At 40.4% G+C, this 27652-nt stretch overlaps 2 protein-coding genes across 5 annotated transcripts in view; both read left to right on the top strand.

The window, feature by feature from the left end:
• Positions 1-27545, top strand: part of LOC121887240 (glutamate receptor ionotropic, NMDA 2C-like) — a 67416-nt gene extending 39871 nt beyond the window's left edge. For all 3 annotated transcript variants that reach the window (XM_042397910.1, XM_042397912.1, XM_042397911.1), the window contains 8 exons: positions 11264-11432; positions 13415-13568; positions 14037-14162; positions 15622-15851; positions 19503-19663; positions 21037-21224; positions 23087-23319; positions 24607-27545. In XM_042397910.1, the coding sequence (XP_042253844.1) occupies positions 11264-11432; positions 13415-13568; positions 14037-14162; positions 15622-15851; positions 19503-19663; positions 21037-21224; positions 23087-23319; positions 24607-26163 (2818 nt within the window). In that variant the 3' untranslated portion in view covers positions 26164-27545. The remainder of the gene's footprint in view (positions 1-11263; positions 11433-13414; positions 13569-14036; positions 14163-15621; positions 15852-19502; positions 19664-21036; positions 21225-23086; positions 23320-24606) is intronic.
• Positions 7028-8455, top strand: LOC121887241 (cell wall integrity and stress response component 1-like). 2 transcript variants are annotated; one of them, XM_042397914.1, is made up of 2 exons: positions 7028-7515; positions 7926-8455. In XM_042397914.1, the coding sequence occupies exons 1-2, from the start codon at positions 7248-7250 to the stop codon at positions 8027-8029; spliced, it is 372 nt and encodes a 123-aa protein (XP_042253848.1). In that variant the 5' UTR covers positions 7028-7247; the 3' UTR covers positions 8030-8455. The 2 variants fall into 2 exon arrangements, with proteins under 2 accessions (XP_042253848.1, XP_042253847.1); XM_042397913.1 differs by having other exon boundaries at positions 7923-8455.
• Positions 27546-27652: the final 107 nt, after the last annotated feature.

Raw genomic sequence — 27652 nt, 5'->3', positions numbered from 1 at the left:
GGGTTATGTATTGGTTATGCAGATTGCAGCTCTGACAATGGCTGGCACATTAATTACAGAGCGAGATATGTAGCGGCTGTTGTTGGGCGCGATGGCACATTGATTGCCAGTAAAGAAGATTTATCTGTCTAACATTGGGGACATCTGTCATAGCATAGGACAATGTTATCCCATCTATACCCTCTTTCTGTTTCTCTTTGACCATTTCTCTCTGGCTGGCATGTCCCATTTGGACATTGACCAACAAACAGGGAGACAGAAAGAGAGAGGGAGTGAAGACTGCTGCTAAATAAACCAGTTAATCTCACTGAGTGGTTTGAGAAGCTTCCCTGCAGAGCAGATGTTTAGCATGATTAAAACTTTTTTGCCTTGCTCATTAAAAGCCCTTTTCTTTGGACAGATGATGGCTTCTTTTGCCAGAAAGCTGAGCCTACGTTCTTGTGCTGATTAAGAGCAGGAATTCTACACTAAATCCAAAATTTCAAATCTTGGTTATGTGATATGGTAGAGAACAACATGCAGTGACCAGATGCTAACTGTAAAGCAATTAGTTGATCATTTGACAGGAAATTAATTGCTGAAAAGTATTATTATTTGTATATTTTTTATCGATAAGTATGCATCAGTTCTACATTTTATATCATTTAATTGAATACACTATTTGGCCAAAAGTATGTGGACAATTTCAGTATTATGTTCAATTGTGATGTTTTTCAACACTGAACCAATGTTTTTTTTTGTTTTCTCTAAATATCTGCAGATGACAGTTGTCCAATATGAATGTTAATGCCCAGGAATACTAGGCTGCTTGTCCACAAACTTATTGTGCTGTGTTGGTTTCGTTCTTTTTTCCCGCCTCTCCTAACCCCTTAGTTCCAGTGAAGGGAATTTTAGAGCGTGCTTCCAACTTTGTGCCAACAGTTTGGTTTAGGGCCATCGAGGAATGTTTTTCCGGATTTGGTGAATAAGAACCTGGCCTGCACAGAGCCCTGATCATGGATGCCTAGTTGTAGTTAAAAGTCGGTGGTGCAAGATTAGTGACAGGCAAAAGGAGGTATGGCAGGAAAATTTCATTTAATTAAAACCTGAAAGTGCCATTTCCTGCAATATAGAGCCTTCAATCATGACCAATAAAGCTACTCTTTCACTGTAAAGCTGAGTTTATATTGCACTATATATTAAAATATTAAGTCTCTTTCTGTCCTTCCTGAGTCTGCACTGTCACTTCATTCACATTAAGGAGAGCAACACAATTATGATTACACTGAAGTGGTTTGAATAAATGAGGCTACTCATGTAAAGAACGGGAGGGAGAGCGTGTGTGTGGGAGTGAGAGACAGAGAGAGGCAGAGACGGAAAGAGAGAGAGAGAGCATATGATCGATGATGGTCATCACATCAAGTCTGCGAGGGTGCTGGGCCGCGAGGGGATAAAATTCACTCTGAGACAGGATTTAAGACCTCCAGTTTTTCCGAGGAGATAAATTGAAATTCCTGACCCTGTAACTCATTTCAAAATGTATTTCTGAACAGCTCGTAATGGTTTTGATATGTGCAGGTCTGCTTACTCTAAACAAATCTGGTCAGAATGCTCAGTAAGATTTTCCCTTTACATGAACACTGCTAATATATTCACATTCAGTGTTTCCTGTGTGAAAGAGGTTTGCCGTGGGGGCAATGTTAACCAGGGGAGGAAGTCACCAAGGCATTGGATAATGCCTACTATACACTAGAAGACTTTGAAAAGAATTTAAAAGACTTAAGTCTGAAACCCCCTACATCTACAGACAATGTGTCATAAGTCACCGAGTTTAGTCACAGACTATAAGATTTTGCAAAGACTGGGGATCTTGCAGGGTCACTGTTTGCAAGACTGCAACTAGATTCATTTTGAGATTATTTCCCATCCTGCTCCTGGTGGAAAGTTACAAGAAGAAAAACTGTTGAACAATAGAGCAGAAGCAGAAGTCGCTTTTGGCCACAGCTGCCCTGAAAAAACTTCTTAAAAACAAGCCAAAAAGAAAATGTAAATCAATTAATTCATTCAGTCATGACTGAACAACACCTGTGAAGAGAAACAACAGATGCTACACACTGATTGTTCCTGTTTCTTAGATCATATCAGGTAAGACAATCACATTTCAAAAGGTGTCATCCTGTACTAGAAAGAAGCCTTAAATTTCAAGGTTTTCCAGGATGCATGGGAAAATTAGCCATTATTACAGCTTTAAAACAGCTTTATAGTTTATACAGCTGCCCACAGAAACCACCTTCAACCATTAACTATCTGGACACAGCACTTTCAGCTGCTGGATGTTGGAGTATTTGTTTGGAAACTGCATGAAATACAGTAGAAACAGCAGCAACCTGGATAATTATACAAAGGCAGAAAGTCACAGGTTTAACTCCTCCAACTGGCCCGAAATCATGTTTGTAAAAGCAGTAGATACACTGCGGACACACAGCAGCTGACAGAAAGAGGAGGTCATATTATACAGAGAAATATGAACTTTTTCTGAGTGAATAAATGTTAATGTGACTTATAAAAATGGAACCTAAGGGCAACGAGAATGCTGAGCTTTAAAGTTTCACCAGGAGTCATTAATAACACCATCAAGCACATCATGTTTAATTAGGAAAGTAGTTTAAAAACACACACACAAAGGGCAACCATTTACTGCATACTGCCGTTAGAAACTGAGTACAATTAGCCGGATCAGCCACCGTCAGTAAATCAATACAAACACACATTATTAGAATGTAAACCATTAATCAAACCAATAACTAACAGTAGTCGACGTCAGACAACCTTATCATACTTTAGCAGTTACCTAGTGTTTCTGTATTGTTGACATAACCTTAACAAATATAAATATTAGCAGTTTGAATTAAACTGAAGCTCCCTGTGCTCTCTGGGGAAAATATTACACCAAACTCCCTTTAAGAAATAGGACATTAACAGTTCCTCCATACATGTCTGCAAAAACACATAACGCTAGAAACACAAGATAAAAAAGGTGTCATATGTTCACAGTCCTCTTGTCAATTCGGCATCAATATAATCCATAAAGATAAACAGTATTTGTGCCTCCAGCCTCCGTTGGTTAGCTGTGCTGTTTTAGTGGGAGGAGACTGTGGGAAGGAGACGTGAACCGTTTCAAAAATTCAGATTTTTCACTAAAATATGTGCTGCTTTGTGGATTAGATACACGCTGAGTTAAACACAGACTCATAACACTTAATTCACTGTCTATCGTGTGTGTATGAGATGGTATTTGAGGAGTTTTTTTTCGGCTGTTACCCTAGTAACTAGTACCCAGTTTGCTGCTTCCCATTTGGTGCTGGAGAGAGCCAGAAACTTACGATATTATTAATCATTTGATTTTATCGGTTCATCAAGACGAGAAAAAGACTATTAAGACAGCTTGGACTGAGTTTCGTGACCACTTACAGATGACTGATTGCGTAATGTTTTGTTTTCTTTTGTGATTTTTTTTGCCGTGGTGGCAAAGATTTTGTTGTGGTGTCCTGTTTATCGGGTGTTGACACACTTTTAGCCGCGTAATATGTCTTATAGTATCTTTGACAAATAAGCAATTTGAAGATGTCACCTTTGGCTCTAGGACTTAATGAACATTTTTTAAACTATTCTAGTCTGATCATTTATTGAATAAACAATTCATTGAAACAATACACAGATTAACCTGAAATCATAGTTTGTTGACTGCAAACATACAGTCACACAATGACTGTAGGACACTAACTTTCCTGTGTTTTCCTCATCATTCCTACACCTATCGCAGTTGTGGCAATTTCAATTATCCTCCTCTTCCTCTTTTTCTCTTGCCCTCCTTTCCCTCCAAACTGAAGCGGCTGTCATTCGCCGTGTGTTTCCTGCCTACCGTTGGGCTGATAGTCCTCCTCTTTCTCTCTGTGGTCCAACTCCCTCATGGTGCTTCCCTCCACGCTGCACTAGTTTCTGGGCATTTTATGGAGAACACACCACACAACACAACACAACAGCTGCTAATCCTCAGAGGATACTGTACTATATGTGTGCATGTGTTTGTTGGTGTGTCTGTGTGTGTGTGTGTGCATTAGTTTAGTGTGTATAATGATGACAGGTGGCCAGCTCCTGCAGCAATTAATTAACGCAGCTTTTATCAGAGCTATTGACTCTGGTGAAAGAAGCATGCCTTTCGAAAACACTTAAATTTGTCTAGAATGAACACTTAGACCAGTGAAAATAATCAGCTGAATATTAATTTCTTGTTTGACTCTTTTTTTCCATTCAATCTATCATTCATTTATTCACTCACATGCTCTTATCATTGTTCAGCTATTATGCTGACTCACTGACATCTTGAAGCAGTCAGTTGCACACACATACACACACACACACACACACACACACACACACCATGACTCAGCCCTCATAGGTTTTAGGCCTCCACTATGGCAGCTGGATAGTGAAAAAAAAGATTTATTTTTTGTGAGTGCACACTTATGCATAAATCTTTATGTTAGAGAGTGTGCCTTTTCAGTTTCTCTCTCTCTGTTTTTGACTTTTAATGTCCACTGCTGCCCTTTTTTTTTTTAACTATATTGCATGTTTTTACATTACAAATTATCGGTTTTGTCACTTGTTTCATTCATCCAGCAATATTTATACATTTTACTATGGGCATAACCAAAGAAATGAAAAAAAAAAAAAAAGGAAAAGAGGTAAGGGGGGTCCTGCAGTATATTTTACTGTTCCACTCCATCTATTTCCGTGACCCATTTACTCCAGTTCCTTTTAAATTCCTCCTCTCTGTTTCTCAGCTTATAAGTGATTCTTTCATTTCTTTGATCTCTTCGACTGTTAGTTCCAGGTGTTAATAGATAGTGGTTTAACGTCCAGCCAATTCCCGTGTGACTTGTTTTAATGTGGCTCTGCGTATTATTGTATACAGATATTTTTCTCCTTCCCTCTCTATTTCTAATGGGATGGTACCTAATATAATATTGGACGATTGCTTCTTTAAATGAAAAATGTTTGTGACTTTCTCCTGAACTTCCCCCCCTAAAACGTTTTCAACACTGGGCAGAAATGAAAAATGTGTGCATGGTTTGCTTCTGTTCCACACATTCCCTCCAGCATTCACCACTGCCTGGCAGACTTTGATATGATTTTTGGTGTTACAAAAAGCCTCATGTTAATTTTCCAGGCGAATTCTTTCCAATATTTTGATTGTGTTGTCTTGAAAATTCTTTTACAGGCTTCTTTCCAATCTTCCAAAACTGTTTCCCCATTTCTCTTTGGTGTCCGCATGTACCTTTGTTTCTTGTCGGATTTTATACAGTTTTGAGATTTTACTATTTTCACTCATGTTTATAAATTCCAGTAACCCATGCATTCTCTGACTCTATTTTCTCTCTGCCATTTCATGAGATAGCTCCTTATTTGTAAATATTTATAGAAATTGTTACCTATTAAATTTAGTTGCTAATGTTTCAAATGAGTCTATCATATTATTTGTAATTATCTATGAATACACTTGTAATCCCTATCCCGCCTCTTTTAATAATTTATCCAGATCACTCACCATCTCTCTCAAATATTTGCCTTCTTTGTCAAGTTTATATACTTAACAATATGCCTCCAATTTATAAATGTATTTTCTACGCATCTATTATTTCTGTTGTATTTTTGCATTTCCTTTAAACCTAAGTAGAATAGTGTTCCAAATTCTATTAGTGTTGATTGTTTTTCTATTAGTTTCCATTTAGTTTTGACTCCATTATTCATCCATTTCATTATTATATCTACTTACGTAGCATGAAAATAGATTAATAAATCTGGAAAGCTAAGCCCGTCCTTTTCATTAAATTGGGTTAGCATACTAAGTCTTTTATACTTCCATATATAATTCGAAAGCATTTTTAAATCTACTATGTGGAATTGGTATTGGTAAGGTTTGAAATAACAATTGTTGAAGAATCATAATTTTCACAATTTCTACTCCACTCAGTACTGATTCTGGTTCTGTTTTCCATCTGTTGAAGTCTTGGCTCAATTTATTTTCCAAAACTTGGTAATTATCTCTATACAGGGTTTTTATGTCTCCAGTAAGAGATTCCCAAATATTTAATTTTCTTTAAATCCCATTTCAATCTATATCTATCTTTGAGTTCTGGTGATATCTGTTTTCTATGTTAGTGATTCACATTTATTTTCATTAGATTTACAGCCTGACTACTTGCTGTATTCTGAGATTGTTTCCATTAAGTTTCGTAAAGATTGATCTGAGGATGTTAAGTAAATGATCACATCGTCTGCATATAATGCCAGTTTATGTTGTTCGTCTTTTATACTTACATCTTTAGTGTTGTTATTTTTCCTTATACTTTCTGAAAGTGCCTCTATGCAAATTGCAAATATAATTGAGACAGAGCTGGTGAGAGAGGGTTTGAAAATCTTCTGGACAGTCTGCCATTAACCTTTACTCTAGAAATTGTATTTTTTATACATTCCTTGGAGCTACATACAAAACTGTTCCTGGAAGCACTTGGTCAAAGGCTTTCTCTGCATCTAATGTTAAAAGTAAAAGTTTTGTTATTATTCTGTGCATAGTCTATTATATTTAAAATCCATCTAATATTATCTGACAACAGCCTACTGGGTACACTCTCAGAACAGATGTGTTAAAAATGTGTCCATTTTTTAAACACACCAGCATGTCTAGTTAAGGACAACACATTTTGTGTTGCTTTCAACACAATCAGTCTGTTAGCAGATTTAACACATTTCAAATATTTCAACACAGATGTGTTAAAAATAACACAGCGGTCCTGTTCACACCTGGCATTAAAATGCGTCTTGGGTGATCCGATCACAAGTGGACAGCTCTAAGTACAGGTGTCAACACACCCAATACTCATTGAGATAAGATCATTCAGACCACATTCGGAGGTGGTCTGGGCCGCATGTGGCCACATTCTTTTAGCAGTGTGTATGCAATGTGTCCTGGGCCACACTGAAGAACCGCATACTCAACTGACGTCCTCTGTTTAAGCATGTACTCATTGGCACTACAATGACGTCATATTAACATGCAGAAGAAGAAGAAGAGGAAGAAGAAGAAACAACAGGCAAAATTAATTGTCATGGATGGAATACATATGAAACACGCTGTCTGATTTCCATTTGGGCCGAAGAGTCAGTACAACAAAAACTGGATGATTCATATCGCAACTGGGTGACTTATGAGGAAACACCTCAAGAATGCTTTCAGAAAAGCCAAGGACTCAAACAAGTCCGGTAGGAACAGGATAAGCTGTCCCTTTTGTGAGGAATTGGACAGGGTGCTAGGAGACCAACCATCACTCTGTCCTGGTGGTGACGTGTTGGACTCCGAGCTCAACAACCAAGAGCCTCTTTTCAATTCCATGATGGATGCCACTATAGATGTAGCAGTCATGATGGACAACAGTACGTCTGCTGAAACAGAGGGTGACGATGGCAACAGTGATGGTATGTACCTAGTTTGAGAAATTAACTTGTATTATATTAAAATGCATTCAACAGTCTGACCTTAGTCCTAACGTTATGAATGTGGTTAATGTTAGTGTTAGTGTGTGGTTATTGTTTTCAAGCTAACATACCCTTTACGTTAGCAGCTGGGGCTGCATGCATGTATACATGTATCTGACATATGTGCATGTATATACACCACATGCTATCTATGTATATGTATAATAGTATAAGTAATATATAAAATATAACATGTACGTATGTAATTTGTGTGTTAGTTAATAGGTTTAGTCTGCTTTTGTCAATTTCACTGAGTAGTTTGTTGAGTAACTTTGAAACACTGTGCTGCATTGTCTTTTTCCACCCAATGAACGCTGGCTATAATGTCTTATTTTTACTTGTATTAGTAGATACTGCTGGACCAGATGCTGCTGCTACATCGTCATCATCATCATTATCATCCCAATCCTCCTCCTCCTCCTCCTCCTCTCCATCATCATCATCATTAAAGTGACCATCTACTTGTCTACAGTGTCCAGACCAGATGGAAGACTAAATTCGAAATGACTTTGGAGGCCTCTTCCAAAGCCATGTGCAACAGCAAGGATGAAGAGGTGCTTCTGCAACGAGCACAGCATGCCCATGAAGAGAAACTGTTTGGGATGCTGATGCAGTCCATTGCATCTCTTTCCTCTACAATGAATTCTGCTCAACGCCCTCCTGGGCAGATGCCCTCTTACCCCTGGTATCAGCCAATGTCACCATCACAGTCTGTCCCCCCTGTCCAACATCCTCACCGCAACACACAGTTGAACCCACCCGGCAGGCAAGCCACTTGGATGCAGACGATAGCCCTCCGTCCTTTACCCTGACCCACCTATAATTTTTTTTTTTGTAAGACAATGTGTGAACATTTGTGTGCACTACAGCTTGTAGTGACAATATTGCACATTTTTTATTTTTTTTTGCTAAATTCATAGTGTGTTTTTGTGCTGCACTGTTACAGTTTTAACATTTTATTTATTTTGTAAAAGACAATGTTTAAAAAATGTTGTGCTCTACAGTATTTGAATAAAAGATCTTAAAAACCTTTTCTTGAATGCGCATTTTTCCCTAGGGTCCCAACCTAAAACTACCAAACAGAGCAAACAAGAGTGCTCATATTTTATCTTGCAAAAGTGAATTTAACATCCATATTTTTCTTCTTCCTCCATATTAAGGTTTTTATTTATGGTCACTGTGGCATGATCTGATAAATCCCTTGTGCCTACTTTGCATGTTTCAAATAACTCTACTGTTAGGGGAAGTGGTGCAGGCAGACCCAAATACAGGAGACATCAGGCAGAGCAAGGCTGAAGATGAACTTATTTATTCGGGGCTTGTGAAGGCAAAAACAAAGCTGGAAGGTCAAAAGCAAAACAGAACAACGCAGAGCAGAACAAACTGAACAAACAAAGCAGAACAAACTGAACAGATCCAACAAAAGGGAACTGAGAACCAGGGATTAAATACAAACAGAACTAATGGGGGAATGGGCAACAGGTGATCAAACTGGGAATAGGCAAGGAGCTGATAGTCTGAGGGAAACACTGGGAGCAGGCTGAAGAGGCTGATACAGGACAGGTGTGTAGATGGCAAAGGAGGGAAACAGAGAGACAAAGAACAGACACGCCCAGTAAAAAAAACAGGAAGACACAGACAACGGACTAACTAGTAAAGGCAATTAAAATAATTATAATGCCAGAATCTTTTAAAGACACAACTCAAATAAACCTTTTCCTATTCAGTCCAGTCTAAACAACCAGAGGGAAAATTCCAAAACACAGATCTGTACCATTTTCCAAAAACGGGTATATCACAACTTGGAATGTGAATTGCTTGATTGCACCTGGCAGCTCAGTGAAACCAGCCTGAAACACATTCACAAAACAATCTGGTAATTTAACAAACATTGTCATGCTAAACCAGGTGAAGGCATTTCAGCTTACACCTGTGTTTGCTCTTCCAGTAGCATATATATTACAAACTAGGCAGTTAAATGACTGGACAAAGGTTCACTGCAAGGAGCAACAGAATCTCAAGTAGTCCTTAAATATAATCTGGAATTTATCTGTCCTCCTCCCACTCAGTCCAGTTCAACAATCAGAGAAAGAGCCGGAGGGCATCTGTTGGACTGGTGGAGGGACACAGAACTAGACTGGGGCAGAACCAGGACATCTACAACTTTTTTGAACATAACTCTGTCGTTAATTGAGAATCTAACTGAATAATATGTATATGCTTGTTTGGTTGGGTTTAGCATCCGCCATGTATCTACTAGTCCAAGCTCTGATATTATTCCCCTTAAAACTGATGATGCTTTGTCAGCTCTATGTACTTTGTTATTTGAAGAGTCCAATCTGGGACTTAATGTGATATTCAGGTCCCCTCCCATTACAGTAATTTCTCTGCATTTTGTCATTAATAGTTCAATTATTTCAGACATGAATTCTGGGCCTTTTTCTGGTGGGTAGTATACGTTTAAAAAAAGAAACAGTGATTGACTCTATTTGCCAAATACTAAAACGAACCTGTCCTCTTTATCAACAATGTAATTTTCCTCTTTAAAGGCTATGTGTGGTTGTATAATTATGGCTACTCCCCTCTTTTTTTGATCCATATGAACTGGAGTAAATTAGTCCCTCAATCATTTTACCTAACTTTTTCTTCAGATGGGTTTCTTGAAAGAAGAGCACGTCTCCTTTAGCTTTCTTCAACTGAAGGAGAATCTTTTTCATGTTAATTTTGTTATTTTGCCCATTAACATGAGCTTATTTTCAGCTTTGTCATGTCCCCTGTTTAGAGATTAGCTTGACCTCATTTTGGGTTGTCTTGAGTAGTGAGTTTAGGAGTAGAAAAAAGAATAAGAAGAGAAAAAAAGAAAAAGGAACAAAGGAAAAAACATCTGCACAGGTTCCATTTGTACCAACTTGAGGTGGTGTTCATTAGTGACTGTAACTGGTCATTACGGCACACTGTTTCAGCTGCCAATATGTGTTTGTCATATTGGTAGCAATGTTGTCAGCATGCCTCCAAAAAGACCTATAGCCCCTTTAATGTAACTTCCTTAATTTTCCCAATTCTATAACCTTTCATATATCCTACCCAAAGTATTGTCGTGACTCTTTGATTTACCCTTAATTGTGGTTTAAAGAGTTCCTTATGAATGTTAACCTAAAGTTTGTTTGTCCCATTCTCAACCCGGTTCTCTATTAATTTTCATTCTATTATTTTTTCCTCCTTTTTCACCATTTCCTGTCCTTCTGTTCTCTTCCTCTACACCCCATTAAGTAGCGAGGCCACAGAGAGGAACTGTGTGTGTCCTTCACATGCTACACACCTTAATGGCCTTTGATTAGAAACCATCAGTCGCTCAACCATCCTATGTGGGCTCTGCCACACAGCCTGTATGTGTGTGTGAGTGTTGGCAATTTTTAGGCGTCTCCCCCTTCTCTCTGAAATACACCTTGTTAACAGGCATTGATTTTAGCTAATGAGCCAGCCATCTCCTGCCCTTCACTTCGCAGCCATAGACAATGGTAACTGTCATCGCGAAAGCCCACGATTATTTAGCACTCACTCTCTGAAACAAAGTAAAACAACAGCTTCAGTCAGAGACGCTAAAGATAGCAACTGTCCCATCAGTGGGAGGGTTTTTGATCACAAAACCATATTTACTGTATATGTGACTCTGCTTTCTTCCTCACAGTATCAGCGGCCACTCTGAGTCATACACCAAACTGTGCTGTAAGGGCTTCTGCATAGACATCCTGAAGAAGTTGTCTCGCACCATCAAGTTCTCCTATGACCTCTACTTGGTCACCAACGGAAAACATGGCAAGCTGGTCCGTGGGATTTGGAACGGCATGATTGGAGAGGTGAGATTGAGGGCTGAGTTATTTAAAGAATAAATCCCTGTACGCAGCAGCCAGTGTGTGTTGAGCTGCTGCATTGAGTCGCGCAGTCTACAGACAATTATTAGAGCAAGGTGTCTCTAAAATGTTCATTCACTGATCTGAAATATAGCTTAGGGCTATGGCATGCCCTAATTAAATTTAAGGAAAGTTAAGTGTGTATTAGATATTATCCAGAACAGAAGAACAGACTAAAACACTGAAGGTGGAGACTACTTGCAGTAAAAGCACATATTCCTTATTTAACCGCTCAGTTTAATCAACCAAATGAATCCTGTTGAGGAGGACCTGATAATTCGCTGTGGGTTTTGTCACTACAAGCCTTGCACACACAGTTATTTGATCCCTTGTTATTTGGATAAAAACATATTGATTTGCGTAGAATTACCTTAAAGAACGAACTAGCTTGCTTTGAAAGTCTCCCTCTACTTCCTCTGCGAACTGATGTCAGATTTTTCACACATGCCCACAGACAGCCGTCAGCTCTGTAGTCTTTGTTGCTAAGGTTGTTACTAATTTTGTTCCATGAGTTGTACATGTTGTCCACTTGAATATGTATTTCAGATTGGATTCAAGCTCAAACATGTGTGGATATACAGAGTGAGCTCATCGGGTAGGGGGCCTTAAAGAGACAGGAGCTAAAACAGCCTGTTTCAGACAGAGGCTGAACTGAGGGGGGCTGCATAAAGGGCCAGTATAAGATAAATAAGGATTTTTTAAAATTTTAAATCATGCAAAGATATTCCAGTAGAGCCCCAGAATAAAAATAAAGACCTGGAAACGTACATGATACGCCCCCTTTAAATGAGCTTTAATTCCCATCAAGAGGAAGCAGGATGAAGTGTGGAAACCTGGTGTCTCATGTTTGGGGAGTTTCATGCTTTCATGCCAGTCATAGAACAATTTAAAAAATGATTTAGATAATGGCTGAAATGCATTTTGTGTCTTGGAGCTGAAACACAGCTGTTTTCTGAACTCCTGAAAAGCCAACATTTTGGAGATACAAGGTTTTCAACCAACAGCCATATTTTATCAGCTCATCTCATGTTTTACTTGTAAAATATGAAGTAATTACTATAGCTTTCACACAGATGTAGTGGTATAAGTACCTCAAAGTTGTACCTGTGGACAGTACATGAGTAGATGTTTGTAGTTACTCCCCACCTCTGCACTACAGTACAGTTGGTATTAATGATACATAGTATATTAAGTGACACTGGCCTTGCATGGCTGAGAGTGTTTCTTTGATGGGTTTTATCTAGGTCAGTGGTGTGAGGCCATGTGTACACATATGGAGTGAATACACATGTTCTACACACTAAGCCACATCAAACACAGCTGGATGTGAGTGTGAAACACCTTGAACAGGTGTTCCTCAGGAGAGCCTTCTTGCTTGTGTTTTTGTGCCTTAAAGCACTCTGCTCTGGTTGTGCATCTACAGTGTTCTCCATTATGACAGAAAGATTTCTCTGCAAAATTCTCTGCTTTGCAGAAAAGCAAGCTTGAGCGCTCCTGAGATGTAGCATTCTCTTGCTCTGGATGTTCAGATGATGAGACAAATATTTTTTCATTCATCTCCGCAGAAAGCCATTATTAGAGTGACGCCTTATAGTGTGGAGCACAAAGTGTGTGCTGCATTGTGGCTTCGATGTTCAAAAAGGATTGCTCATGCAATTCAAAATTTGCTCTCTTTTTAGCAAAGATGAGCTTTGCAGTCTTTTGGGACTCATGGAAAGCAGATTTTGTTGCAATAAAATATACCCATTCAGGTCTATTTTACATAATTTGAAGTATAGTCACCAAAAAAAGCCAGATACAAATACAGAATAAATACAGGGAAGGAAGTTTTATTATTATTATTTTTTTTTATGACCACTTTGAATTCCTCACTATGCTTTTGCAGTGCTTAATTTTATTTTATTTTCTGTCTCTGTCTTTCCTTTCAGGTTGTGTATAGACGAGCTGACATGGCCATCGGCTCTCTCACTATCAACGAGGAACGTTCGGAAATCATTGACTTCTCAGTGCCGTTTGTTGAGACAGGCATCAGCGTAATGGTAGCCCGCAGCAACGGGACAGTTTCCCCATCTGCCTTTCTCGGTGAGAAAATCAACTGCGTCTTCGAATCCTTTTCAGTTTGATTCTGTTAGTTCAAACGGGTCGTACATCCGTCATCCTGGAGTGTTGTGTGCGTGTTAGCCGTATTGCTGCCACCTTCTTTCTCACCACTTTCTCCCAGGATGGCCTACTTAAACGAGTTCTGTCTCTGCAGACGCTTCAGGAAACTTCCCATTAAGCTTTTATCCCGCCAATAACTGTGGCCTACAACTAAATCCCCTTACGTACTGCACACACACCTAAATCCCTTTTCCAAACCTCAAACAACGAAATTCATCACAAAATCCTCAATGGTGTATTTCTGTCTTCTCATTTTCACATCAGTCTGGGTTTGTTGCTTTCTCCCTTCCGCTATCCTGCGACCGCACATGGTGACCCCCATCACAGGCTGAGATTTAGAAGCAGGAAGTACAAAAGACTTACTTTAATTCTTCACTTCTTCTCCTCCAGAACCCTACAGCCCAGCAGTTTGGGTCATGATGTTTGTGATGTGCCTGACTGTGGTGGCGGTGACAGTTTTTGTGTTTGAATACTTCAGTCCGGTTGGCTACAACCGTAGTCTGGTGAGCGCCAAAGGTGAGTTTTACACCTATTTGCTTTTCTGTCAAAGTTTTTTCTGAGTGTAGTGAATGATAGACAAGTAAATAATCACTATTGCATCATCACAACAGAGGGATACAGGAGGAGAACTGCCAGCAAGGCACGCGTTCACATCAATTATAGATTGTCAATGTGTTAGCATATTCTGCTTTTTTTTAGACTGTAATATGGCAAGCAACTTTGGTACTAGTATTTGTTTGTAACTGGAAAATATCCAGATGGCCCACATCCCTATGAATTTAATTACATCGTGGCCCAGACCTGAAAAAAGAAAAAAAAGGATCCATCAAATTCACTCTTGCAATTTAACTTGCATCCTACAGAGTATTTTACTGTAATCCTGTGTGCGTGCCACTAAATCCACCCTCATCTGCACATCCTGCAATGTTAAGAGTTCCTCAACAGGATTTTGGGGGTGAGGGCTAATCAATCCCAGAATGCAGCACTGACAGAGCGTGCCTCGTCTCCAGGTCCGAAAGGTCATTTTCCTGTTTTAATTAGCATTCGTCGCTGTGCTAATCGAAGTGTGATTGATGGCGGTGGCACCCTCCGTTGTTGCACATGAGCAACGGTGGCAGAGAGCGATGGAAACGGGCTGAGGCTGTGAAATTGTGCTGCTGTTTGGAAGTTTGCAGAAGGGCATGAGACGGCTCATGAATACTTATACGGTGAACAGTAGACATATTTTGTTTGATGACAGAACATGTCGAAACAAATATGTGACTTAAAAATCGATCTAGTCAATTCATCTTTGGCAAAAATGTATTAAAGGGTCAGTTCACCCCTGAAAAAACATATTTTTTCATTACCGCTCAACAAATGCCTGATGACATATTTTTTACATTCAACTGAAAAAGAGTTCGAACAGCTGTAAGAATTATGACTCCTTTCCATCAGGAGAAAAGGAGGAAATAATGTGATGTTATAGATCCATGAAGTCCACAAATGGAGGAGGTGGTCGCTCTCTGTTTCGCTTGATTTATTTTAACCATAACAACCTTGTTCCCTAACCTATTATTATTTTAACACTGACACCAATGTTTCCTGATCTTAATGTTATTTTAACCCTAACAAAGTCGTAGTGGCGTCAGATTAGAAGAGGCATATACGTGTAATTCTGGAGGGCAACCTGTTGATGAAAACCGTTGACAGCGTAGTCTATGGATCATCCAGAGTAACAGGGAACGAGATGATGCCACTGAAATCTCACAAATAAAACCAAAACTATCTGCTAAATATTTGTATTTTCCAACATGCTGCATATAAAACACTTCTGCAGGTTTACTCCACTATGTGTTTGGACATGATTTGTGGAATTTGGGTGAACCAATCCAGAGCCCTTTCTTTTCTTAGTATGGATGAGGAATGTCTCCGTATTGAATACAGGACTTTAATACACTGAAACTCTTACTCTCTCCTCCATCTGTTTCCTCAGCTCCTGGTGGTCCAACTTTCACCATCGGGAAGTCAGTGTGGCTGCTGTGGGGCATCGTCTTCAACAACTCGGTCCCCATTGAAAACCCTAAGGGGACAACCAGTAAGATCATGGTCCTGGTCTGGGCCTTCTTTGCTGTTATCTTCCTGGCGTCTTACACTGCCAACCTGGCCGCCTTCATGATCCAGGAACAATATATCGACACTGTTTCAGGGCTCTCTGACAAGAAGGTAAGAGACTGAATAAACATAAAGAGTTTAACTTGTAATAATAACCTCAGAATCATTATGAGGCAGGACAATTATTGAAAGTCCGCTCAGACGTACAGAAAAGCAGGCTGTTTTTGTGGAGCGGTGATATATGGAGCGACGTCTTTGCATTTGAATCCAGCTCATCCCACATCATTTCTTTTCTTGTGTTCATCACTCCGCATCGATTAATAAACCATGAATGGGAGAGAAACAAAAGCCTCGCAGAAAACCTTTAAGATGAAGTCAAGTAAGATGAAGTCAAATAAAAGGACTTTGTGGAGAATGTCTTTGTCCTTTTTCTATCAGTGGGGAGTCCAGTAGCATGACTGATTGATCAATTACTGCCTTCTGTCAATACAGATGGTGTCTGAGTCTCGACTTGTTCTGTCAGTATTTTGGTCTGTTCATCAATATTCCCTCTGTGCCGTCTCCATCTCTCGTCTCGCTCACACTGTTAAAACAAGTTCGCAAAATGTCAAATGATTTAAAAACAGTCAAGCCACTGAGGAAAACAACACCCACACACTTTCTCTACCACTTAAATGTGTGTGTGTGTGTGAGAGAGAGAGACACACAAACTGGAAACAGGGCCTCAGAGGAGCTTTACAAGAAAGCATTTCATTCCTCACAGATAGCGAAAACAACTCCCAGGCAGGGATCAGCTGAGCCACCTCAGTGATCTATGACTGTATTAACTGACTATATTAACTTTATGCAGATTCATTATGTCCCACAGCATAAGGGACTAATATACATCACCCTGAAGAACACAACCTCAGCTGCCCCCTAATTCTAAGATCTTACACCAGAGCATTAGGCGGGTTTAGGTTGTAGGCAAGCTGCATTCACATCTAGTTTTAAAGGATAAGGCTGGTGTTATTCTATATTTTTTATTATCAGCAAATCCAATGAAAAGAGCTATGTAAATAAGATGTAGATAGATGCAAAAGGGACCCAAGAAGAGTCAGAAGTCAATCTGAAAACGACAGAGAATAATAAGACCGAGAGAGAAACACCAACACTGGCAGCAGCATGATGTGCCACCAATTAACAGGCAGCCAAAAACACATTTCTCTCCTATTCTCACCATGTGATAAGAGCTGATTGTGATTCTCACTGCAATAAAATGGGGCCTTACCTGACCTGATTAGACTGATTTAATTTCGACCCAGTCCATCTCGGGTACCAGGTGGGGTACTTTCCGAGCTCAAGCCATTTCCTCAGACGTACATTTTTTTAAAAATGGGTCATAAATGTATAGTTTCACAGTTTAAAAAGATGAAATTGTTTCCTGAAACAGCAAGGCATTGTGGTTTTTAGCTAAAGTTACTCAAACAGTAGTATAGTGCATATGTTGGGGACTATTTTCAGCTGCAAATTAATACACAGTTGGTGCTCTAGTGAGTGTTTACATCACCAGGAATGTTTTTAATTGAAATTAAATAAGCTACAATTCCCATTCCCTGTTATGTAGTGCAACAGTGTGGTTAATTGATGTGTTTTTGAATACATTTTGACATGTCACAGTAAGAAAAGCACAGGTGTACAGTACCAGTCAAAAGTTTGGACACATTTTCTACTTCAAAGGAATGGGAAAGTGTATCTAAACATTTGACTGGTACTGTAAATGATAAAAAATAATTAACGATGGCTGAATTCCATCCAGCTGCTTCAGTTTCAGAGTCCTGGTATTGTGCATATTGACTGTCACACTGTCATGATGTACAGCTGAAGTGATTGTTAATGATATTAGCAACATGTTTAAAGCTGCAACGATTCATTGATTAGTCAATTGAAAGAAAATCAGTCTTTAACTACTTTGATTGAATAATTGTTTCAGACATTTTTTCAAGCAAAAATGCCAAATATTTGCTAGTTGCAGCTTCTCAGATATGAGGATTGACTATCATATATGATAGTAAATGAAATATTTTTTGGTTTTTGACTGTTGCTTGTATGAACAAGCAATTTAAAGACATCACTTTGGGCTCAGGGAAGTTGTGATGGGGGGTTTTTCACTTCTTTTTGACATTATATTGATTAAACAATCGATTAATCGAGAAAATAATGTTCAGATTAATCGGTAAGTCAAAATGTCTGGTGGTGAAAAAGGCCTTTGGAGCTCTATGGCACAGAGTAAATCAGGCTTTTGGCTACACAAACAACACTTGTTTGTGGGATCAACTCATTGTTGGTTTTAGTCTTTTCATGGGATTTACTGACAATAAGAAAAATGTAGAATATTGCCAGCCTTTCATTTCTAATTTGCTCTCTCTTGTGTGGGCTTTTGTTTGAACAGCTGATTATAAAAAAAAAAAAAAGGCGTCCAGCATCTAAACTGAATCCACTGCACTCACAGCTGAAGAGTGATTATATTAACACACGTACTCACACCCACTCACACGCTCACATTTTGATTGGCCCATTCATTTGTGCTCGGCTCAAAAGGTCAATGCCGTAACCAAGATGAATAGATCTTTCCTGTTTATAGTCTAATTGAGCTCTTACAGACGCGTTCCAGCTTCATCCTGCGTTACGCGTTAGCTCGTGAAATGTGAACTTCGATCGGGCGCAGACTGAACGGGATCAGGATCATCTGTGGGCAGCGAAATGATTCAAACAGATACGTGTTGACTGATATAAGATTTAATCAAATTGATGTGAGCGGAATGGCGTCCAGTGCATTCATGCAGCGTTGAGTTTGGCTGCTGATTAGATCAATTTTTTGAAAAAAAAAAGAAATGGAATAACTCTAAAATGGATTTCATTTAACTGAGTAGTCCCTCATCCTCTTTATTCCTCCCGTTCCTGTTTTCTCACTCCGATCCCCTTTTTCTCCTCTTTTTACAACTATTTCTGCTCCTCTGGTTCTCTCTACCTTTGTTCTTTCCTTTATTTTTTGAGTCTCTTCACCTTTCCTCTTTTCTCGTTACCCTTCCGTTTCCTTTTCTTTGATTTCCTCTCTTCTCCTTGCCTGTCCTCCCTCTTCCATCACCTTTTTTCTTTCATTTTTCCTTTGCGTTACTTCTCTTTCCACTTACTTCCTTACCTCTCTCCTCCTCCCTTTCTTTCTGCCCTTCTTTTTCTTACTTTCCTCTCATTCCCACCCCTACTGTCTGACCCATCACTCCCTTCTTTCTCATCTGTTCCCTTTTTCCATTCATTCATATCTTTCCTTTCCTCTCATCCATCTGGTTTTACTGGCTCCTCTGCTCCCCTCGCATACTCCTCTCCTTCGTCTTACCGTTCTTTCCCCTCTTTCTGCCTTTTCCTCACACTCTTTACTTCCTTCTACTCTTCTTCCTCTACTTTTTCCCTCTTCTACCTCTTTTCTCCCTTGCTCTCTCTTCTTTCCTCATCACCTTCCAACTCTTTTAACTACTCCTTCCTTGCTTTCTTCTTTCTGTCATCTTGTCCTCTCTGCCGTCTTCCCCTATTCTTCTCTCACTCCCTTCAGTCTCTCTCCTCTCTTTCCATTTTCTCATTACTCCCTCCTCTCTTCCCCCCTTCTCTCCACCGTCCTTTCCTATTTCTTCTCCTCTCACTCCCCCTGGTCTTCTTCTCTCCCTCTCCTCATCTCTCATATCTTCTCCCCCCTTCCCTTTCCTCTCCTCCTTTATCTCCCCACAGTTCCAGAAACCACATGAGCATTACCCTCCTTTCCGCTTCGGGACGGTCCCAAACGGGAGCACAGAGAGGAACATCCGCAGCAACTACCCCGACATGCACACACACATGATGAAATACAACCAGAAAGGGGTGGAGGAAGCCCTAGAAAGCCTCAAAACCGGGTACCATTTTGCTTTACATTTTAAATCTATTACATCAATAAATATGAGGTTTTTATTTAACCGACCCTCCTGTGGGTGAAGATATTAGACACCAAAGTCACACATTTCGGTGATACAGATCGTCTTTGTGTTGTAGCATCTATTTGGGAATTAGGCCAATGTGATGGGTGTATTTTTAGATGAATAAGTCATGTCTACTGCAGCTAAATTTGTATAGAAAAGTGCTGTCAAACATGACAAGCTCACATTCAGAACACTTGAAAACAATACACACATTTTGCACATTTTTAACGCATCAACCACAGATGTGTATACGTGTGTTTACATTGATTTCCTTATGACAGTGAGGGATGAAAATTAACTTTCAGAGGCCTGAAACTTGATGGTTAGTCCATCATTGTGATCATTTTGTCACATTACCTCTAACGTTACCAGCAGGTCACAGTGTTTGCTTATCAAGTTAAATATCTTTATATCTTCAAGATGGATTGGCTCAAATTAGGTTCAGACATTCATGGTCTCCAGAACAAAACAAGCAGGTCAAAATTCAACTTTGTCCAATACTTCAGTTTATGACCAAATACTTTATGTATTACTGTACCTTTGTCTAAGGAAGTGTCTCTGCTCGCAGTTTATAGTACTACATGTAACCGTCACACAAACATTTCTACAAAACTGACTAAATGTTCACTTGGATGGATTACTAATCTTAAGCACGTTTCAAGTCTCTGCAAACTGATTCTTACTAATGAACTGAAAGCAACGGCAGCCTGTGAGGTAAGAAAGCAATCTAAAAACCTATGGTATGCTTTTGAAAGTAGACACCATTTTTATGTAATGGACTAAAAGATGCGAATCCCCCAATGTGGTCCTATTTAAAGGAAAAGTTTGACATTTTGAGAAATCACAAATATAACTCTAAACTTGAATGAGAAGAGAAGAGGAGATACCAGTCATACATTTGTATGTTCAATTTGAAGCTTGAGTAAGCATTGGGTTAGCTTAGCTTAGCATAAAGACTGGAAATGGTGAGAAATTGTCGGCCTGGCTCTGTCCAGAGGTGAAAAAAAATCTGCCTGCCAGCACCACTTAAACTCACCAGCAAAAACATGCTTGTTATGTATATACCAGTACATAACATCCCATAAAACCACAACTTGTCTTTCAAATTCAAATTGAATGAACAGATATGGGAGTGGTTTCAGCAAGAAAGAAAATAAGTGTATTTCCAAAAATGTCAAATGTCTCCTTTAAGAGAGAAAAAGAGAGTTATAAATGTAATGCTACCATGTAGGAAGGATGTATGAAAGATCTTATTAAGCACTGAAAGAGCCAAACATTCTTTCAAACAAAGACGATCTATTTGCATGCAGGAAACTGGACGCCTTCATCTATGACGCTGCTGTTTTGAACTACATGGCTGGGAAGGATGAGGGCTGCAAGCTGGTGACGATCGGCAGCGGAAAAGTGTTCGCCACCACCGGGTATGGCATTGCTCTGGAGAAGGACTCCCGCTGGAAACGGCCTATTGACCTGGCACTGCTGCAGTTCCTCGGAGACGGTGGGCACTGATCCAAACCTTATATGATATAATGCACACCTAATGCCTGCACATGCTTCCCTCAGTTTTATGTTTGTGTTTATTTCCGTCTCACTGGCAAACTCTATGTGAACCACAGAACTGGCATCACTCCAGTTCAGTGTGAGCTGTATCGGCAGGGAAGTGGGCTTACAGGGAAGAGTTAATATCCTGCATAACAGCAGGGAGTGCTAGGGATATGATTATCTCTATTACACACACACATATTTCCTACCTACCTATATACACACAAACACACTCACCATGACGGCCGCCGGTGTGGAGTTAATATCCTCCCTCCTCTGAGAGCTTAAGAGCACCCCTCCGTACACACACACACACACACACTCACTCTGAGCTTTCCATGATGACATAATAAATAGTGTGTTTATGGTCAACATACGGTAACGGAGTAATAAAATGGGCCTTGCTCCCTGGAGGCCACTGGGTAGGACTCAGCTCAAGAGGTGGCCACCTGTTCAGAGGCCTGGAGGAGAAGCTTATGTAATGATAGTTAATGGAAATGTGTTTAAGCACTCTAAATTCTTCTAATTCAGAAGGTGCTTCGTCAGCATGCTGAAATGCATTTTACGCCGCGAAAGCATAAAGAAGATGAAACATGTATGGATGTACATCGCAGGGAGATAGTGATTCAATTTTCCCCTTTATATCATCCCATTATATAGCTTTAAGTTTTGGAAGAAACATTGTCCAAGAGTATCATATACATTCTGTATGAGCGTGTTACGGCTCTTCATTTACTGTAAGCTATATGATGTTTATAGAGGGAAATGTTCAAAGCCAAGACTCCACGTTTTTAATGCTGCACCATTCCAACAAATGAAAATAGTGTAGATGTTTTGTGCATCATTTCATACTCATTTCTACAAAATAAAGCCCGACAGAAAAGATAATTGGTTTGGGTCGACAGATATGGAGATTATTCCAGTCAAAGAATCAGGACAGGAGAGGGGATCCACAGCTAAGGAGGTTTATTGTAGACTGTGCAGAAGACATGCATACACCACGGTAGGACACTTATTAGGTTGAGTAAGTGTGTGTGGTCTACAAGGGAGAAAAAAACAATATGTATAAGAGTAACATAAGTGTGAGTTAATGTACTTTCAAAGCAATAAAGCTATTTACTGTATCCCTTTAAATCTAAATGGAAGGGAAATATAACTCTTAGCAAACTAAGCAGATAATTCGTAAAAGTAGGAAACCCCCTATGGCAGTACTAAATTTCAAATTACTAAACATATTTAAAGATACCACAACTGTAGCACATTGATAAGCTAACACCAATTAGCAACCATATAGTGTCCACCATGCAAACTAAGTAATTAAGAGACAATTAAAGCAAAAACGGTAAAATAACTTAATTACAAACAACCCCACTAGATAAATGCTGCATGACAACACTAAGGAAACATGAAAACAACTTACATTCTGCTCATTTACACACAACAGTGAGAAAACTCAGAAGTGTCCAGAATTTGCTCCACTGCTCTGCCTGCTGTGCTGTGCATGCAGACATAGACTTTGGACCAAATGTTAAATATCATGACTTTATTTTGTTCATCATCAGCACTTTAACCTCAAAGTCATTGTTTCATTTTAAATCCAGAGTGGAGCAATACAGAGCAAAAACATCTAAAATGTGTCAATGTCTTTCTGACTGTACTGTAGAACACATCCAAGAAAGTAGAGATGGTTATGCAGAAATGGTTATCTTGAGGTTGTTGTAAGCTGCTTTATGTCTTTCTCTTTCTTTCTCTGTCAGCTAATCTCATACTCTCTTTCCCTTTCCCCCCCTCTCTTCCTGTAAACCTTCGTCTCTTCAGGAGACACCCAGCGTTTGGAGACGGTGTGGTTGTCGGGCATCTGCCAGAACGAGAAGAACGAAGTGATGAGCAGCAAGCTGGATATCGACAACATGGCCGGCGTCTTCTACATGCTGCTGGTGGCAATGGGCCTCAGCCTGCTGGTCTTTGCTTGGGAACACCTGCTCTACTGGAAACTACGCCACTCTCTTCACAAGTCTCACAAACTTGACTTCCTGTTGGCAATCAGCAGGGTGAGATTTGCAAGTTGATCAGTCAATTGATGGATTAGTTGTTTTGTCAAAGCTGAGCTGCTTGTTGTTTATGTATCCTCAGCTGACTTGATTGCTGATTGCTTGGTTTGTGGAAGTGGTTTTGAGAAATTGCTTCGGTGATTTTTACATTGATTATTTAGTTAAGGGACTGATTAGCTAGCTGTAATTGGATTAGTTGAATAACAGCTTGGTTGAGTGATTGAAAAATTATTCTGCTGGATTATTTTGACTCTAAGTGGTTGGTTGGTTGGTTGCTTTTTTCATTTAATATGCTGTTTTACATGAAGTGGGTTTTATGTAATGATAAATCAGAGCAAATGGATATTTGCATGTAATTACATGGTATCATTGAAAGGCCTTGTTAAAATATTAGCTAAAATGGCACAGTATTCTTATTAAGAATGAGAGGGGAGGCAAGAGATGAGAGATAAAAAGAAAGAAAAGCAGCACTAATTCTGATGTTTACTCAGATTTTATCTTTGATTGCGTAATGTTCATTTGCATTGAACCCAAAGCAGTACTGAGTTTGTTGATGCCATTGTTTGGAAATGCGGTTATTGAGGTGAAAAGCTCTGGCTGAAGTTACGGCCAGGGAAATGTCTATGGACTCCAGCCTCTGTGTTCCTCTGCTGTGTAATTACACCATTGTGCCTGGATCTGGGCTTTATCAGATTAATGGCTAAATGACTATCTGATCATTAATCCGTATGGGGCGGACCCAAGGGCCAAATTAAATTTGGCTCTTTCAGGATCTTTCAGTCAACTGTAAGCAGAGAGCAGTCATGGGATTTGACTCTGTGTTTGTCCATGCAGTTAGAGACGGTTGGTTCTGCAGGGAACTTTAGGCGTGTGTGTGTCCATGTGTGTTTACTGGGGCAATCCTCTCAGCTTAAACAGTTTTTCTTTGAGTCCCGGGAGAATGCATAATGAATTTGTGACTAAGTCTTGCCTCAGTGATGAAATGAGATATTAATGAAAATCGTTTTTTATTTTACTGCCCGTGGTGTTTTTATTAGTTAGGAGGTGGGTTGTCACTTTGAGATGCACAAATGGTTGAAATCTCATCTGTGAAATTGTCCCCTTAAGACCACTAGGTTGGCTCAAGGTTAAACAGTTTGTGGCTAACTACTGATTCTATTACAAATAATTTGTTTATTAACACCCTTCTTCTCTTGTCCCTCTGTTTCTGTTTTCAACTCTTTTTCTCTCTTGACTCTCTCTTTTCTTTATCTTTTTCATTCTTTACCCATCTTTTGTATCTCTCAGGGTATTTACAGTTGTTTCAATGGAGTGGAGGATCCTGGACGTTCATCCGGCTTGGCCAAACCTGATCTGACCTCCAACTACGCTCAAGCAAACATGTTGAAGATGCTTCGCACTGCCAAAGACCTGGTCTCCACCGCCAATGTTGAGTGCTCTCTGGACAATGCCACCAAGACCATCGAGCATCTGAGTCGGCACGGCGGCAGCTTGCCTGTTCGTGTTCCGCAAGTTGCCACCGAGACCGTACCTGGAGGATTTGCTTATGTTATGGAGAATCACTCCTCCATCCCCCAGCGCTCCCTCACCCCACCTCTTGCTGCTGTTACCTCTCTGAAACAGCAGAGGGGTGTGACCAGGCCCACACCGCTGCGCTACACCCTCCCGACTCGCTCTTCCTCCTGTCTATATGACCGGCCACTTCCTGTGTCTAGCCTCAGCAGCCCCCACCTGGCAGTTGGTGAGCCGCTCCCACATCAGCACCCCCACCACTACCAGACCACTGGGAGACTCTATGTAGACACTCATCCTCACTCACCGTTCATCCCTTACGCTGACCTCCAACTACCTGACATATACGCCTCTCACCCAGTCTCCTTGCCCCAAAATCAGCACATCCAAACAGGCTTCTCCCGACGGAAAAGGCGGTCCAAGAGTTTCCAGTGCGAGGACGGCGATGTGGAGAGGAGAAAACACAGAGAGGAGAAGAATGATAACACTCCCATCTGTCTGAGTGAGCTCAAAGCCAACCACCTCCAAGACAACCACATCTCTGCCCCCAGTGATGATAGCATCTACCCAGGGGAGGTGATGTGTCCTCGGGTAGAGAACTACAGCTCCTGGCCCCCAGAGGACCTCATGCTGAGAGGAAGACGCAGGCACCGCCGCCCCTCTTTCCTTAAAGCCACTTGGGGCAGTGAGCAGGTCCGCCAGCTTGACGAATCCCAGTCATCCCTTTCCAGCCAATCACCTTCAACCCTGCCAGACCTGTTCCCATGCAATATTACGCCAACTACACCGGCAAAGGCCTACAACCCCGCCCACCTCCGAAACAACTTGTGCCTCCCACGGAACCAGGCCTACCTCCATATACGGGAGGACCAGAGGAGGCCCAATGGGCGTAAAGGCCAGAGGCTGCGGTACTCCCACTCCGCCCACCTCCCGACGTATGGAGAAGCAGTGGGACATGGGACTGGGTTAGGGCGAGGGATGGTACGGAGAGCCACCAGCTTGCTCAGCAGACAGTACGCCCACTACCTGAACTCCTACCCTGGACTACCCCTCTACCATGGTCCCCTGGACCTGCAGCACCACAGCCAGGCCTCCAGCAGCCACTTGAGCCCCAGCCCAGTGTGCCAGCTGCTGGCCTGTGGTGGTGGGCGATGTGGGGGCCAGCGGGCCCTGCTGTACCAGGACAGTGTGTATGGGGCCTATGGGGTCTATCAGGGGTCCCAGACTGGATCAGAGGCCCAGTCAGGTCAGGGAGTCGTGGGTCAGCCTGCAGGGAGCCCTTGTGTGCTTCGTCCCTGGAGACGTGTGTCCAGTCTGCAGTCTGAGGTGTGACGGGAAACCAAAAGGACCTCATAGGATGGACTCTAAAGAGTTATAGAGGACAAGACTCTTAAAGGTGACCACTGTGGAGGGGGTTGGGTAAGAGGGAGAGGTTATAACTTGAAGTAATTGTCGATTTTCTATGTGACTTTGTGTGGTAAAGAATAGTAGTTTGGATCTGCAAATTTTACAGATGTTTTAGGACTGATTTGATGTACACTACAGTAAGATAATAAGACTGCACTGTTACCAATTTATCCTCGAGAAAGCTGTGGAAAGCTGGAGTTGGCAGGTTTTATTCACTTGCTGCTTTCCCACAACAACGCTTGTGTGTTTTCTGTGCTTTAATGTGCACTAAGATTTACAACAGTCCACGGTGTTGGCGCATGGTTAAACTATAACCAGAGTTTTCATGCTGTGTGTGTGTTGTGTATATTTGATTGTGGATGGGTGGGATTCAGTCGTGGGTGTCGTTGAGTAGATGAACTGTTTACAGCTGAGAAGAAATAGTGGAGGAATAAGGGATTGTCTCTTCAAATACAGCCACCAAAAATGAGCAGCCACTGTAGCAAGATTCATGAAGATTCAGCTGCAATGTTCACGTGCAGAGTTTAATTCCAAAATGAGACATTCAGTTTTAAAACATTTTGACACCAGACACAGGAGAGCAACAGTTTTTTAGGATGAAATAATCATTTTGAGACATCTGTTAATGAATTTCAGGTAACTTCTCTAAAGATTTATAATGTTTTGGAGATAAACCCTCCACGTCTTCATTTAATGATGAATCAGAGGAAGGAGAGACTTTGTGAAAGCAGTCCATATGAACACAATCTACAAAATGATGAACATATTGGGACAGCATTGACCAGCACTAGGTGTCTTAAACCATGGACTCTTGTTCCTCACTGGGTCTCATTGTGAGGCTACAGTACAGCACAACATCACGCAGGGCCTCACAATAAATAGATTCTGTATTCTAGGTACTATATCGATATAGAGAAAATGTGTTATTTGAGTGTCATATTCATGTATTCTACATATGATAGGAATTTATAGTCACTCTTAAAATTTTCTAATCACATTTCTGGCACATTCTGAGTTTTTCTTTTTGTAAAGCTGTTGCTGATTTACTGGAATATTTATTACTGTATTAACTATCAGTTGGCCTATATTAAGATTTTCATCACTTTCTCTTTTCCACTCTTTTATATTCCTTCATCATCCCTCTTTTTTCCCCATCCCCTCTAACTGTTTAATGATCAAATTTAAATGAGGTAATTGAAAGCTATTCTAGTATCTATATTACCTGGCTCCCTCACCCTGTAATTAATCACTTAAACCAATTAAAGAGCCTTTTTGGATGAACATGCATGTGTGCCTCTTTTTTGAAGAGCCTTTACGTTTCTGTTCACGCTTACATTGAAGAGGGAAATAGTTATGGAGAAGTGCTAATCTTGAAGGAATAGACATTTTGGGAAATACGCTTACTCGCTTTCTT

Source organism: Thunnus maccoyii, chromosome 20 (genome assembly GCF_910596095.1).
Source record: "Thunnus maccoyii chromosome 20, fThuMac1.1, whole genome shotgun sequence".
Classification (NCBI taxonomy): Eukaryota; Metazoa; Chordata; class Actinopteri; order Scombriformes; family Scombridae; genus Thunnus; species Thunnus maccoyii.
The sequence above is the reverse complement of the archived record's forward strand: the minus strand, read 5'-3'. Positions and strand labels throughout refer to the sequence as shown.

Bases quoted from the DNA above. Each gene is read 5' to 3' on its own strand.
- LOC121887241 (XM_042397913.1), top strand. From the start codon at position 7,248: ATGAGGAAACACCTCAAGAATGCTTTCAGAAAAGCCAAGGACTCAAAC. The intron at 7,516-7,922 runs GTATGTACCTAG...TACTTGTATTAG, and splicing joins TGACGATGGCAACAGTGATG to TAGATACTGCTGGACCAGAT.